The 17,110-nt window shown below is 36.8% G+C and overlaps 1 protein-coding gene across 3 annotated transcripts in view; it reads left to right on the top strand.

Annotated features, from left to right (window-relative positions):
* CCDC146 (coiled-coil domain containing 146) overlaps window positions 1–17,110 on the top strand; it is a 187,666-nt gene that overhangs the window by 141,329 nt on the left and 29,227 nt on the right. For all 3 annotated transcript variants that reach the window (XM_072653160.1, XM_072653161.1, XM_072653162.1), the window contains 6 exons: window positions 2,705–2,800; window positions 3,602–3,772; window positions 7,602–7,690; window positions 7,776–7,940; window positions 10,313–10,537; window positions 12,169–12,397. In XM_072653160.1, coding sequence (XP_072509261.1) covers window positions 2,705–2,800; window positions 3,602–3,772; window positions 7,602–7,690; window positions 7,776–7,940; window positions 10,313–10,537; window positions 12,169–12,397 — 975 coding nt within the window. The remainder of the gene's footprint in view (window positions 1–2,704; window positions 2,801–3,601; window positions 3,773–7,601; window positions 7,691–7,775; window positions 7,941–10,312; window positions 10,538–12,168; window positions 12,398–17,110) is intronic.

Below are 17,110 nucleotides of genomic sequence, written 5' to 3' on the forward strand. Positions count from 1 at the left end.
CAAGCTATGTGAGAAGCCGCTTAACCTCTGTCTGCCTCAGTTTTCTCATCTGTAAGATGGATAATAAAAACACCTACTTCCCAGGCTTGTTTTTGGATAAGCTGATACAATATCTGTAAAGTTCTTTGCAAACTTTAAAGCGTGATATAAACTTTAGCTTTTATTGTTATTTTCCAGCCCAGAAAAGTCTGGCTGGGAATTTTGGTTAAGACGGAGATGATAGGTTCGCTTCCCCAGTAGTCTTTGTATTTTCCTTATTTATTTTCCTTGATTCATGCAATTGTCCTGAACCTTTGGTATTCATGGGAAGCTAGAGATGATGAATCCCACTTGTAGTTCCTCACTTTAAGCAGCAGGTTGCTAATACTGAACAAGAATCAGACAGGAGCAAAAGGTGCTCTAGAAAGCAATTCATATACTCTCTGGAACTTACGACTGAAGTCCAACTCCTGTATGAAATCTTTGTTGGTTTCTTTGGCCCATCTTCTGTTTCAAAATTTCCATAGTTTTCATTCATCCTTCATACTAGTTATATACTTTTTGTATTTTTATGCAACCGATTCATTTCTAGAACTCCATTTTAAGTTTCTACAGGCCAGGAATTGTTTAAGAGTGGTTGATTAGAAGATTTTCATAGGACAGCTGCATATGGAACACTCTCTTATTCTGTGTGTGTGTGTGTGTGAACTAGTAAATAATTGCTATTTGTCCTTTGTTCTCAATGACCTCAGGAGGGTGATGTCTTGACTTGCAAGTGAACTGGATTTAAGTGAGGCAGAGATGTATATGTATAGAGTTATGAGTCTGTCTCACTCTCTCCTCCAGAGTCATCTGAGTCTGGTGGTGAGACATACCATATTTCACACAATTGTCACAGATTTTATGCCAAATTATTTTTTGTAAAAAAGTAGGGTGCGACCATTATGTGAAGCTTTGTAAAATTGTGCTGGTATTGCTTTAAAATCATTTATTGCTAAACTGTATCACTGGCAGATGAACAGAACAGTGTAGCTAGTGTGGGAAGATGCAGATCTTACCATCTCACATGACTTAACTCAAGGCATCTTTGTCTGCCTACCTGCTCCCCTTGCCTTTATGGCTCTTCATTGTGTTGAGTGCCAATACCATTAGTCCTGCAGCTCTCTAAACAACCACGCCAAGTCTGCTTTTGGAAATATACTGACAATTTTGCCCATGTGCTGAAAATTCTAGGCTGGCAGCTTACAATGTGCAAGAGATAAACATATCCATATGCCACTGGTAAATACACTGCTGCTCTGTTTACCTGTTAAGTAGCATGAGGAACAGAATTATACCGTGTAACAATTACACAATGAAAGGTTATAAACCAGGTTTTGGACAGGAGAAAAAGCCCAACAGGATGTGATGATTATGCGGTGTAAGTCAAGATGAACCGGTGATGGCCCAGGTTGCAATGTCTCTGATAAAGGTCTCATTTCTCAAATATATAGAGAACTGAGTCAAATTTATACAAATACAAGTTGTATTAATAAATACAAGTTGTTTCCCAAATACAATCAGTGGTCAACTGATATGAACTACTAAAGACAGACGTGAATACAATCTATTTGTAAATATGTGTGTGTGTGTGTGTGTGTAATATATATAATATATATTTTTTATATATTATTCTGGCAACAGTATGAAAAGCACACTGGGAAGTAGAGAAAGGAGAAGGCGTACATTGTTATAATGTAAGTCTTAGGTTTTTTCTGCTTTGATTAAATGTCAGTGGTAGGTTTAAGTGCAAGAGTCAGGAGGACGTGGGTTCAAATCTCACCTCAGACACTTGACACTCACTAGCTGTGTGACCTTGGGCAAGTCACTTAACCCCAATTGCCTCATCCTGGGTCATCTCCAGTCATCCTGATGAATGGCTGGTCACTGGATTCAGATGGCTCCGGAGGAGAAGTGAGGCTGGTGACCTGCACAGCCCTCCCTCACTCAAAACAAAGTCAAGTGCAAGTCACGTCATTATTTCTCTAATGGCATGGTCTTCTTCAACAACGAAGGACAAACACACACACATTATTGGTCTCAGGACATCAGATTAAAAATTAGACTTAAAAATGTAGGCTACCCATAGTAACAATAACAATGTCTGATACAGTGTTTAACATTTTGCAAAGTATTTGACACATCTTACTCTATACTTATATTAATAATTATTTATGTCTTATAGAACTTCATATTTTAATTTTTAAAATCCTTACTAAGAAAACATTCTCAATTCAGGGACACCCATAAGACTAAAATAGAGCAGATATCTTAAATGATTGCTAGGTTATGACAGAATGAGGAACTTGAAGTCAGGAAGACACGAATTCCAATCTTGCCTGACACTTAATTGCTGCGTGATCCTGGGCAAGTCACTGAGCCTTTCTTTAACTCAGCATCCCCATTTGTAGAATAGGGATAATAATAAATCCTACCTCCCAGGACTGCTGTAAGATTCCATTGAAATGATAAGTGTAAAGCTCTTTGCAAACCTTATAAAGCCAAAGTTGAGATATATTTTACACACACACACACACACACACACACACACACACACACACACACACACACACACTCATACACACTCCTGATACAATTTTTAAAAATATATTTTAGAGGATTATGTATGTGATACTGATCATTTCCTTTTGTGTATTTAATTGTATAAATCTTTAATATTTTTCAGATGGAAAGCATTCCTAAAGATGATTCATTAATTGTGGAAAGGAGAAGAGACCTCCACAAAGAGGTTGAATTAGCTAAAAGGAATTTGGTCCAGCAGGTTAATGTTAATTCTTAAATTTGGTCTTTTACATAGCAGTTGCTAATATGAAGTAATTTTAATCATTTTCATAGAATCCCACAAAGAGGGACCCTTTGAAAGAAAATGTGGGCTTTTTTCTCCTATCTTTAAATCTCAAGTGAACCCTATTCCTTGATCTATCCCTCCCTCTCCCCTCAAAAATTAAAATAGCCTTGTGTGGTGTGGACATAAAAACAATACAAGAGAGTTCTCTACAACTTCAAAAACTTTAAAATGAAGGACACACACACACATGGAATACAATTGGTTATTCTTTTATAAATAAAGTTATATCATAAATTTTAAAAATTATCTTTAATTTTTGATAATTTTATCACAAATTTATAAAATCATAAATTCACAAATATTATCAGTTATAAATCATAATTTAATCATAAATTTATAAAATTATTTTAAAATATTTTATAACTTTAAAAATGTATATAAATTTATTTTATAAAATAGCTAATGGATATTTCAATCTTTGTTTACAATAGAATGAAAAATTTATATTTATTAAAGTTACTGCTAAGGTAGTTTTTTTAAAAATCAAGGTTTGTTTTTTTTTTTTTTAATGACTTGAAAGAAATTTTTTTTTTACAATGGAACATACATTTTCCTGTTCCACAAATGTACTGATTTGTGCATTCAAAAATGGAGTGGTTTGGATTTGAGTGTTGAGGTTATTTTGTTTTTAAGGAAGTTTTCAGACTCAGGTAGCCTAAGATGTTGCACCTATCAAAAGATGAATCATTATTACTACATCATGTTTCAAAACAGAGAATCTTAACAGACATGGAGGCTCGATTGTTAGAACAATTCATTGCAGAGGAAAGCAAGCTTTTTAAGGAGCAGGAATTCTTCCGAGAACAATTAGAAAACCTTAACCGTCTACAACAAATCAAAACAGAAGAGAGAGAAAAGAAAGCCAAAGATTACATAAAAGCTCAGGTAAAAGCATTTCTGTGCCCACCCTTTTGTTTCTACACAAGGATATTTATTTATCAATGGAGGATTTTTTGCTTCAGGTCTTGAGGCCACATGTGGCCTTCTAGGTCCTTGAGTGCTATCTTTTGACTGAGACCAAGTTTTTCAGAACAAATCCTTTTATTAAGGGGATTTATTCTGTGACATTTGGATTCAGTCAAAGGGCTGCACTTGAGGACCTTGAGGGCCATATGTGGCCTGGAGGCCACAAGTTCCCCACCCCTGGACTAGACAGTCTCCTAATCCTTATTAAAAACAAACAGCACTCACGGGTAACAGGGGACTCCATTTATGCTCAAATTTAACAAAACATGTCCTATGGAAAATAGAGCATCTCCTAGTGAGATGAGGTTTCATTAACACATTAGGAATTCATAATTGTAATTTTAATTAACTAGCATTCAGAAAAAGCATTCAATAAATCAGTGGCTAATTTGCATTAGCAAGAGCCACAGGAAAAGTAAATATAATTTGACATTGGTCAGAGAAGTTCATGGCAAGAGTTGTGAAGGAGAGAAATCAAGAGAAATAGCTCTCTGCAATCTCTGGTTTCTCAGTGACAGAACCCCACCCTCTTTACAGGCCACCATAACGTGTCATTCCGCTGCCACCGTCAGAGGTCTCCCCCATTTACTCTTGGAAAATTCCTGAGTAGTTTGGGGAAGCCTGCCTTAATGGGGAGGGTAGTGAACTTGGATTAAGGAGACAGGCTTGACTCCCTATTCGGAGACTTAGTAGCTGTGTGACTGTAGGCAAGTCCCTAAACTGTGTGCTTTGGGGTTTTGTTTTGTCTGTCTTCATCTATATAAAGGGGATGATACTATTTGTTTTACCTTACCAGGTTGTCATGAGAAAACCGTTTTGTAAAAATAAAAGCAGCATATAAATGTGAGCTGTTGACATAAAGATATAGAAATCATTCTTGGGGAGAACACCTTTCCTTGTTATCTAATCCTGTTTTAAAATTTTGTCCCCAAACTTAGCATGTGGGAATTAATGTTTGAACTATACAACCTAGCCCCACCTCGTCTTTACAGCCTCAGTGGGTCTTACTCTTCTTCTAACAAAATAATCCAGCCAAACTGGCCTGCTCTCCGTTCCCCAGTCACTGCACATCATTTCCTGTGGTCCTCCTTTTGTCTTGGCTGCCCCCAGCTCCAGAAATACATTCCCTACTTTCCTTTGTCTCACCCTCTCTTCCTTTCAGATTAAGCTCAGTCAAGAATTTCTAAGTGTTTCCTGATCCCCCAACTATTAATGCCCTCCCTGTCAAACTACCTTGTATTTAACTTGCGTGTGTGTGATACACACTGTTGTGTTTTTGGTTTCTATCTCTAAATTCAGAAGAAGCAGACAAGTGTATCTATATGTTATACAAAATCTTTGATATTTTTCCATTTTGTGAACCCTGGTATTTTGCTTAAAAATTTTTTTCAAAGATTTCATGGAGTTGAAATGATCAAAGAATTAATCTTATAGAAAACCTCCTAGTGACAACAAACCTTTCTGTCCTTAGCTAAGTTGGTCCCCAAACAACATACTAGGTCTGTCCCTGGAACTATATTCACATCTTTTCCTTTTGATAAGGGCAAAAAAGGGGAATGTAAAAGCTGACTTGAAGCTTAACATCAAAAAAAGAAATAAACTCAAACCTCAGATCTTGGCAACTGGTCCCATCACTTTTTATCAAATAGAGAGAGAAGAAATGGAAGAAGCAGTGTCAGATTTCATGAACTTGGGCTCAAAGATGACTCTAGATGGAAGCTGCAGCCATGAAATCAAAAGACGCTTGCTCCTTGGAAGGAAAGCTATGGCAAATCTAGACAGCCTACTAAAAAGCAGAGACATCACCTTCCTGACAAAGATCAAAGCTATGGTTTTCCAAGTAGCAGTGCATGACTGTGAGAGTTGGGCTATAAGGAAAAACTAAGTGCCATAGAATTGATACTGAAATCTTTTGAGAGTCCCTTGGGACAGCATGAAGGTCAAATCAATAAATATTTAAAGGAATCTAGTTCAGGATATTCAGTGGAAGGTCAAATGCTGAAGCTGAAGCTTAAATACTTTGGTCACATAATGAGAAGACAGGACTCAATGGAAAAGACTGGTACTGGGAAGGCAAAAGGAAAAGGGATGGCAGTGGATGAGATAGATAGATAGTATCATGGAAACAATGGACAAACCTCAAGAGATAGTGGAGGACAGAAGGGGGCCTAGCGTGCTACGGTCCATGGGGGTCACCAAGAGGCAGACACAAATGAACAACAGGGACAGGATCTTCCCAGGAGCTTGAGCTCTGCTGTTGACATAGCCCCTGAGAACTCAGAGTCACATGTCCCCTCCATCTATGATCAAGCGTAAGCAGAAGGCTTAGGGAAGGTCATTGCTTGCTCTTAGGCTACGTGACAAGTCAGTATTCGTTATACACCAATACTGGATACTCCAAGTGCTTTGTGAAAGAATATAAATCAAACCAGAGGAAAATTCTTCCCCTTGAGGTATGAATAATTCATCAAGTCAATCAGGAAGGGGAAAAAGTCCCAAATTTAAAATTTGTTCATATCTAAAGATTTTCTGGTGTTGGACAAATTCAGCCTGCTAAACACCAGCTATAACCTACAGAATAAGAATATAAATAACACTAATTTCCACAAATTTTTTTAAAAAAATTCATTTGATTATAGTGACATTTCTTACACACATGCCCATACACACAGGGAACAAGGAAAACTAGTACCGTTAAACTCCCACGATAAAATATCTGCCATATGTTTTTCTTCACTGCATTCAGTGGCATTTGATATCAGAATAATCTACTGATCAGAAAAATAAATTGAATATTAGGAAGGCCTCATTTTATTCTATTTGGGCTACGATTATTGATATTTAGCTAAATCTCTTAATGCATCTTTTTTCTTTTTTTATTAAATCTTCAAGTTTGGAAGACTTAAAAAGTTATTCAGTCCACACCCTTCATGGGAACCGGTCTCCCTTCTACCATGGATCATCCACTTTTCTTAAATACCCCTTAGTAACAGGAAAATAACTGTATTTTAACTAATTAATCCTTACCCTCTTCATCAGAGGTTCCATAGCTAAAAAAAAATCACCACACTATAGTCATCCTTAAACACCAGACATACAGGCTGTCATCAAATCTAAACCTGAGGCCTTTCTAGCTTGGTATGAGCTGCAAGAAATTGCACCAATGTAGCTAAGAAGCTGGAGTCACCTACATTTCGCAATGAGGGATCTAAATAGAAATTTAATGGAGGGTCCTTGCCAAAAATCTTATACAAGTAATAATCATAGCATAAATTAAGGAGTGTTTTATGTACAAAGTTTATAAAGTACATTTTCCTTAAGATTAAATAGTAAATTCTTATCAGAGATCATCTAAGGAGTTTTTATAAGGCTGGAGAGACTCATGATTATTTCCCCAAAAGTTTCCTAGGTTTGAAATGTACAGATGTCCAACTCAATGATTTCAATGGTGGCTAACACCTTGTCTCCCATGTAGGTAAAGATAATATCAGTTATTGATGCTGGACTGTATGAACTCAAAATGCCTCTCAGCCCTAAACTGCTATGATTCTGTGATTATATTTCCTCTTGTTACCACTGGGAGTGGTTTCACATAACCATGAATGAGTTTCACTGCCTACATATTACTACTAGGTCAACTCTCACTGAATTATTTCAATGACCAGTCTGTAATTCCATTTAGCTTTTTTTTAATTTGAGAATTGTACAATTGTAGACATTTATGACTATACGTGTCTTCATATTTTAGCAAAGACTTAGCAACATGATTAAAGAAACCAAATCAAAGGAAGTTGAACTCAGGATATATAAGAAGAAAAAACATGAAATTCTTCGAAGGTAAAAGAATCTCATTAATTTAAATGTAATATATATACGTGATTTTTAGCAAATAAAATCACCCAAACAATTTGCATTTTTACAGACTAAAGGATTTTTCCAAATTGTACGACACCATCCGAAATGAAAGGAACAAATTTGTGAACTTACTTCACACTACGCACCAGAGAGTCTATGAAATAAAGGAAAAGCTCAAGATGTCAATCAATGAAATGGAAATTTTAAGGAATAGCTCTGCCCTTCAAGATAGGTGAGGACTGGAATAGCTACTTCCAAGGCAAAAACTTTGGAGCTTCTTGTTTACTTGAATTCTGGTGAAGATAGATGGATGGATGGATAGATAGATAGATAGATAGATAGATAGATAGATAGATAGATAGATAGAAAGATGGATAGATAGATAAATAGAAAGAAAGAAAGATAGATAGATAGATACATAGATACATAGATAGATAGATAGAAAGAAGAATGGATGGATGGATAGATAGATAAAAAGATAGAAAGACAGACGGACGGACGGACGGACGGATGGATGGATGGATAGATGGATGGATGGAAGGATGGATGGATGGATGGATGGATGGATGAATGGACAGAAAGAAAGATTGATAGGTAGATAGAAAGATGGATGGATGGATGGATGGATAGATAGGTAGATAGATAGAAAGGTAGATAGACAGGTAGATAGATAGATAGATAGATAGATAGATAGATAGATAGATAGATAGATAGATAGATATAGATAGATAGGTAGAAAGATGGATGGATGGATAGATAGATAGAAAGAAAGATAGATAGATAGATGGATGGATGGATGGATAAATAGAAAGACAGATAGATAGAAAGATAGATGGATGGATAGAAAGATAGATAGGTAGAAAGATGGATAGATGGATAGATAGATAGAGGGAAGGATGGATGGATAAATGGATGGATAGATGGATGGATGGATAGATAGATAGAAAGAAAGAAAGAAAGAAAGAAAGAAAGAAAGAAAGAAAGAAAGAAAGAGATGAAGGAAGGAAGAAGGATGGATGGATGGATGGATAGATGGATGACTAGGTGGATGAATAGATAGATGGATAGGTAGATGAATAGATAGATGGATAGATAGATAGATGAATGGATAGATGGATAGATAGATGGAAAGATAGATGGATAGATAGATGGATAGATAGATGAATACATAGATGAATAGATAGATAGATAGATAGATCGGTAGATATGGAGAGATATCTACATAGATATATCTAATATCTATCTAGATATAGATATATCTATATCTAGATATTTATTATATATAATTCTAGAATTCTATTTTAGAGTGGGAAGGGACCTTTAAAAAAATCATCTACTTCAATGCCTCTATTTTTACAGTGATAATTAAAAATCTCAATGTGGTTGCTAATGTTGCTTATAAAACTATTTAAAGAGGTGGATGAGAAATTAAAATCAGGTTGTCTATACCAGGAGGAGCTTTCAGTCTTTCAACTGGGGAAAAGATTGAACATTTGACACATTTGTGTTTCTCATAAAATTTAAAGTAAGAAGGGATCATGGAGATAATCTAGATTGATCCCCTCATTTTATAGATGGGAAACATGAGATAGAGAGAAATTAAATTATTTAAGGTCACATAGCTAGTAAATGGCAAAATTATGATTCAAACTCACATCCTTTGATTCCTGATCCTATGTTCCTTCCATCATATCAGTTTTCTCTGATAACTAATATTTCCTTGATTTCCACCTGTGTAAGGCAGATACCATGTTTTCTTGAACAAAAAAGTAGAATCCCTTAGATGTTGCAGTGGATAGAGTGTTGACCCAGAGTCTTCTTGAATTCACATCTGTCTAGAGACACTTATTATTTGTGTGACTCTAGGCCAGTTACTTAACCCTGTTTGCCTCAGTTTCCTCATCTGTAAAATGAGCAAGAGAAGGAAATGGCAAACTGCTCTAGTATTTTTGCCAAGAAAAACACAAATGAGGTCACAAAGAATTAGATGCAACCAAACAACAACGGTGCCTCTTATGGAGCAGCTAGCTGGTGCAGAGGATGAAGTACCAAGCCTGAAGTTAGGAAGATTAATTTTCATGAGTTCAAATTTGGCCAAACACTTACTAGTTATGTTACCCTAGGCAAGTCACTTGACTCTGTTTACCTAAGTTCCTCATCTGTAAAATGAGCTAGAGGAAAAAAAAATGCCAAACCACTCCAATATTTTTGCCAAGGAAACCCCAAATGGGGTCACAAAGAGTCAGACACAACTTAAATGACTGAACCACACAAGGGAAAAAATACCCTCTTAGTTATTGTAGAAGCTAAATACAAAAAGATCTTTAGAATAAAAAGCAGAATATAATTTTAGCTTAATTTTTATGTAACTGAGATCATTTTAGAGGTTGTGAAAGAGGTTATTAAAATTTTTGCATAATTTTGCAAAATGAAATAATTTGCATTTCTGCAAAACTATTTCCTTACTAAACCTTCACAAAAGCAAACTAATTCTCCCCCAATGAGAAAGGAAATATATGCATCTACTTCTTTCAGAAAATTATCAATTAACAAAATGAATCTAAGTTTATTCCTTGCCCAATTGTTAATTATTTCTAAATTTAGAAAACTGCAGAATTCTCTCCTGAAACGGTCTAACAACCTTACAATCAAAGAGAGCATGGAAAATGACGTGTGTAAAGTTATAGCAGCACTTCAGGAAAGGAGAGAGAAGAGAGAAGAACAACTAAACAACATTGAAAGGCTCGCCAACGTGGTCACGTTCATTGAGGAAGAGATGGTACAGCTCCGGAAAAGATACGAGAAAGCTGTTCAGAGTCGAAATGAGAGGTAAAATAGAACGTTGGCTATGAGAAAAAAACACTATGGGATTTCAAGTTCTTCTACCTAAAGTTAACTCGAAGCACTGCCACATTTCTAAACTTGAGTTTCTTTTGGTATTTTTTTATGCTAAGTTGATTGAATATAAAAAGGAGCTGGCTATCTTGGCCAAATGCTATTTGGCCTAGGGGTGATGTTGGGGGAAGAAATACAGAGGTGTTTGAGAATATTTCAGTTGGGAGGGAAATATTGTTTTTCAGGGCTTTTACTAAGAATTCCTCTGACATTAATTCAATCCATTAAACATCTGTTAAGTGCCTGCTATCTTCCAGGCACTATGCTAAGCACTGAGGATACAAAAAGAGGCAAAAGACAACCTCAATTCTACAAACCACTGAGCATTTCCTTGATTCTGGTGCCAATTTTGTGGATCTGGATTTTCTGTGCACGCTATTATTATCCCATCACATGTTCTCTAGAAAGAAATTAGGTTCTTTAGGCAGCTTCTTTAACTCTATTAAACAAAAGAACACAATTTTAACAGCTTCCAAAAATACTAAATCGCTCCCACAGAGTTGCTTTTCTTTTAGGGGTGGGGTGGAGGAGGAAGAACCGAACTGATGATTTCATTAATGAGGAAACTCCTGGTGTGAAAGTGTCATTCCCTGATGCCAATCTGCAACTTCTAGTCTTAAAATTCAAATGACTTCTCATGAAATTTGTAGATATCAGAAAGATTTGAACCCATCCTCCTTACTTCAAAATCATCTTTCTGTCCACTCCACTCCACTCCATTGCCTCTTTGGAGTTGCCTCTACTGAAAAAAAAAATCTGATATGTGACATTGTAATATAATATAATAATAGAACCTAGATTCAGATCATCACCTACAGCAACAATCTATTGTGTTACAACTATGTATAAGACCCTGTGCTAGGCACTGGGAGAACTAATGTTCTCTGATCTCAGAAGTGATGAAAAAACTTGATGAGCATCAAAAGAGCACTGGGAAAGATGGAGAAAGGGGTAGGAGAAAGATGAGAAGGAGAAGGAGGCACTGATAACATGGGATTAGCTAAAAAGGAAAGACAAATCATGACAAGTAATTTTGCAAGCATTAAAAACAATTGCTTTGAGAAGAGAGAAAAATGAATTGAAGGCATGGAAAGAGAGGGCACAGAAATAATAAAAAGAGTTATCAAAGAATGTGAAACTTCTAACCCTAATTATGCTTGTTGTAGAGAAAGGCAGAATTTCATTGGAATTTATCTATGTTTTACAAATTATTCTAAGTTCTCATACTTATAACTAATATATCAGAGTTGGGCTAACTCCACATTTAGTCCTAGTCAAAAGATTTTTTACAATCCCAAGACACTAAAAAGAATCTTCAGAGGAAACAGACCTCTTTCTTCCATTCCCAGAGGTAATAAATAAATTTATAAATGAATCAGTAAATGAATGAACAGAGAGAGAGACAGACTCCAATCTCCATCTCTACTCCTCTCCTCTAACCCTTAGTTAGATTCCAATTGTCTCCTGGAAGTAATCCAACCTCAATTTCTCTTTAAGGTCCCTGATAGTTAATTCACAGGTAATCTTATTATCTCTATAACCCATAATTTTGAATTTGACCATAGTGGTGTTTTACTGATTGAACGGGAGGAAGAGGTGTGTATTTTCTATGAGAAAATAAACATTCAAGAGATGATGAAGAGAAATGGTGATATTGAGTTACATATATTGGAAGAAAAACTCAGATTTCTGAAGCTGAAAATTGCTGAGAGGCAAAGAAAGATTCATGTGTCCCAGAAATTGTTGCCACTGAAGAGAACTTTGGACATGGAAATAGCAGTCCTCCAGATTAAGGTGGGAAATGCTTCCAGGGAGATGTTTGGAGAAGTGTTTATATTTTTTTCCTCTTTACTATCTTTTAAGTTGTGCTGCTGTGAATTAAAAGTACAACGTTGTATATGAGGTCCTACTATGTGACTTCTCATATGTTAACCAATCCACTCTACTGAAAGTAACTATGTAGCTCACATGAGTGTGTGTGTGTGTGTGTATGTGTGTGTGTGTGTGTGTGTGCGGCATGTGTGCACTCACAAGCATTTCTGATTCTACTGCAGGACATCTCTGGACTAGGCAATAACATAAGTTTTGTTTTTAATTGTTTAAAAAAATACATTTTCTTGATGCTTTATATTTTTATATCATAGGTTATTTTCCCTTCTGGATCTTACCTTGCCCCTCCTCCCATTTGAACTCTTCTTTCTAATACAGAAAAAGTCAACATTTCCACAATTACTCTTATTTAACTTCTTTCACTGCATAAATTTCTACTGATTTTCCCATGTTTCTCTGTTTTCCTCATACTAATAATTTCTTACTGCACAGTATTATTTTCATTCATCACAGTTGCCATTCTCCAGTTGATGGACTTTATTTCCAGTTCATTGATACCACAAAAAAGTACTTCTGAATTTTTAGAATATACTCTACCTGTATTTCTGTCTTTGATGTTCTTGTGCTATATACCCAGTGGCAGGAATGCTGGATGAAAGGGTATGAAAAGTTTAGTCATTTTGCCTGCATAATTCCAAACTGTTTTCCAAAACAGTTGGCCCAGTTCATAGCTTAATCAACACCGAATTAGCCTTTCTGTCTCCGCCCCTCCCCCTATCCGTACACTCCACTTCCAATACTGACTTTTTCCATTTTTTGTGAATGCATAGGGTACAGGGCAAAACTCTAGAATTGTTTCATTTTCTATTTCTCTTACTAATGACTCAGAGCATATTCTGATATGACTGCTGATATTTTGAGATTCTTTTGAAAACTCTGTTCATATTCTTTTTCTGCTTAGCTCTTAGTAAATGCCTCTTGATCATTTTATCAATTGCCTATGTATCCTTATATCAGAGTTTTGTGATATTTAATGCAAAACTTTTTCTCATTTAGCACATTTGATTTTTAGATAAGAGCACTGTTAAATATATCTCAGAGTTGGATGCTTCTAAGCCTGTTCTACAACATTAAAACTTTCTGTATTTTTACCAAATATTTATTTAATCATGCCATAACATTTTTTCCTACTGTAGCTTTAATTACCTTAGTCAAAGAATCTTGTTTATTTCAAAGTTCTGCTATTCTTAGGAAAGGGCTTAGGTAGCAGTTCTTTTGATATCTTTTGAAGCTAGAATTTTGTTTATAATTCATTTTTTATTTACCTATAATGGCAGCCATTAGTAACACCAGGTGAAGAGGGCTGTACCCCAGGGAACCAACATCAAGAGAAACATTCTTCCTACCACACCTCTCTTTTGGGTCCTCTGCCAGTCCACGCACCAATCACCCATAACTCACCCCACCAATATCCTACCATTACAGTGCCACAGTCCCAAGGCCCACCCTTCCCCCACCCCAATGGGGTCAAAGAGCGGACTCCCTGTGGGATGGTTTACTCCCTCACGTGATGTGACTGTGCCCTGGTTGGACTGTCTGTTGTACTGCACCTTCCACCATGATCATTCACCCCCACCCCAACTGTTCTTGCCTCAAACAAAAGATTCTTTTGCTGTTATTTTATAACCTAGCCTTGAGCACAGTTTTCTTTAAATATGCTGCCTTCACATTACCTGTCCTCTATGCCATGAATACTCTTGATGAGGATCAGTTGGGTACCAGAAATGATGAGGTTCAGCGGCTCCCCAAAGTGTTGGGGTGCAAGATTGTCTCGAAAGAATTCACTCAGCTGTCTCCAAATCAAGTAAAGGTGTTTATTTGGATAACACAACACACCAAGCAGGCTCCTTCACCCCCTAAGGGAGAAACCACTTAAGGGACACCCCAGCTTAAGGAGGGGGTGGCAGCCCCCAAAGGGAGGTTGCCCCCCAAGGGAGACACCCCCCCAAAGGAGAGGGTCTTGCCCAGGAGCTAGCTGCTTCAGGGAGACTGCTCCTTAAGGGGGATGCCTCCTCATCAAGGGAGATGTCTGATTAAGGGGGATACCCACTAAAGGGAGAAGCCCTAGCTTAAGTGAGATAGGTCCTTAAGGGAGAAGCTCACTAAGGAGGACACCCTTCCTTTAAGGAAGGCCCACTAGCCAGGAGAGACTAGGGATTCTTATAGAGGAAAACCTGCCATGGGCAGGAAAATGAGGTAACCAGGGGCAGAAGATCAGAATTTGGGGCATTATTTGTTATTATTATCATTCCGTGTTTTAGCCTCTGTTAGGGTATTTCCTTGATCAGCCTACTGGAATCCCATTGTCTTCTAAAGTGGCTTTAAGTGCCATTTGAGATAATGGGCTTCTCACTGACCACTCTACTTGAATCTCATCATCTTCCGCTCCAGAAGTAGGCATCCAAATGCATTTGGGAAAAAGGACAAGGATCATGCATTCCTTATCACTCTGACCCCTCACCTGCACCATTTTAGTTCCCTTGGCTTCCTTCAAGGCTGAGCTCAAATCCTCCCTTCTGCAGGAGGAGGTTCCTGGCACCTTAGAAAAGGCTAATGCCTTTTCTTCTCAGAAAGCCTTTGAGTACTCTGTATATATCTTGTATTTACCTAAATATTTATATGATATCTACCCCCATTAGAATATAAATGCCTTAAAAATAGAAATTGTTTTGCTTTTCTTTGAATTCCTAGCATTTCCCAGGTATATAAGAGGTGCTTAATAAATGCCTATTAAATTGTTAAATTGACAATTTAACTCATAAACAATTTAAACATTACAAGGATTCTAAGCACAGCTAAGAAGTGTTTTTGTTCACTGCAAGTTTATATCAACTTTTTCATAAAGAAAATATAGTTACACTATATTTTCTATCTACTGGTTGGGCAGCCTGATTTTTAATTTTGGTATCTCATAGTATGAACAAGTGGTAATTCCTAGCATTCTTTGTGTTGTTTTCTAAAATGTCACATTTGCTTTTGACCCTATCACTGGATTATAGTTTATTCTTGCTGCTTTCTTACATTAGTTATGGTGCAACATTCCCCGTCTTGGGAGAGCTTACTAGAATGGAACTTATGACTCATAGCTATAGAATACTCTCTTTGGGCAAAGATCTCTGTGCCCTCTTTGTATCTGAAATTGTTCATTGGCTATTTTTAAAACTCAGTGTCAGATATTTTAAGTGTAAGTTGCTCAGAACCAGAGATTGCTTCTTAATGTCCTCATCTGATGCACAAGCTAGGTGATGTAGTAGATAGAACACCAGGGAAGGAGTTAGGAGGACCTGAGTTCAAATCTCACCTCAGACACTTGACACTCACTAGCTGTGTGACCTTGGATGAGTCACTTAACCCCAGTTGCCTCATCCTGGGTCATCTTCAGTCATCCTGAGGGATATGTGGTCACTGGATTCAGATGACTCTGGAGGAGAAGCGAGGCTGGTGACCTGCACAGCCCTCACTCACTCAAAACAAAGTCAAGTGCAAATCAGGTCATCATTTCTCTGATGGCATGGTCTTCTTTGGCCACGAAGGATGAACACACGCAATCTGATGCACAGTAAATTGCATATTAGAGATGGCTCAAAAGTCATTGTTCAGCTAGTATCTTAAAATTAATTGAGACATCTAAGAAAAAAGTCATATAGTTTCTTTCTTTGAGAATAAGTTACACTCTATTTCCTACATGAAAATGACACTGCTAACTCACCAGCAACATGAATATATTTTGAGTTGTTTCCAAGAGTGACTATGAATTTGCACTGTCAACAGAATACTCCCTCTCATTTGCCCTTGTGGTGATGGCATTTTCAATTTGATTAGATATATCATTTGGCTATAAAACAGAATTTTGAAATACATAGTTCAAACTGGATTATATAGGAATATTTCAAAGCTTATCCCAGTTTCATTTGAATCAATGTCCATCCAGTGGAACTAACCAGCTAGGCAAAATGTCTTGTTATGTAGTAAATTATACTTTAAAAAGTTCTGTACCTCAAGTTTTCCTAGCTAATTCAGGCTGGTTTTTAGGTTTCCATTTATTCATTTCTAAGAGAAATGGTACTTTTACTTACAGACTTTACTTATAGACTTTATATACTATTTTATATTGTATGTAGACTATTTTGTACTATTTTACTTATAGACTTTACTTAGACTATTTCCACCTAAAAGGTGATGACCATGAGTCCAAACCAAATTGTTTATGGGCAAATTGGGCTTGAGATATTAATGAAATGGCGGGGGTGGGGGGAAGCACTCAGTTTGGAGTCAAAAGAGTCAAATTCAAATCCAAATCTGCTGTTGCCCTTGTTACCCTGAACTTTCTTCTTGGAGCATGTGTGCAGTACATTATGGAAGCACCTCCAAAAATTTGTCATATAAAATGACTATTACTTACTTCTGATTAATTCACATGGGAATAAATGATACTGCCAGAAGAAATCTATAAAGCATTGCTACAAAGCTTGCCCAACTGACTATCCAAGAAAACATTCACTTATAGATGCCTGTAAACTTAAACTTTATCTATCCCCCAAGGTCTAGCACAGTTCTTGGCGTTGCAGTTTGGGGTGCTGGGAACCCCAAAATGTAAGGGTACAGGATGAGTCTGCC

Source organism: Notamacropus eugenii, chromosome 3 (genome assembly GCF_028372415.1).
Source record: "Notamacropus eugenii isolate mMacEug1 chromosome 3, mMacEug1.pri_v2, whole genome shotgun sequence".
Lineage (NCBI taxonomy): Eukaryota > Metazoa > Chordata > Mammalia > Diprotodontia > Macropodidae > Notamacropus > Notamacropus eugenii.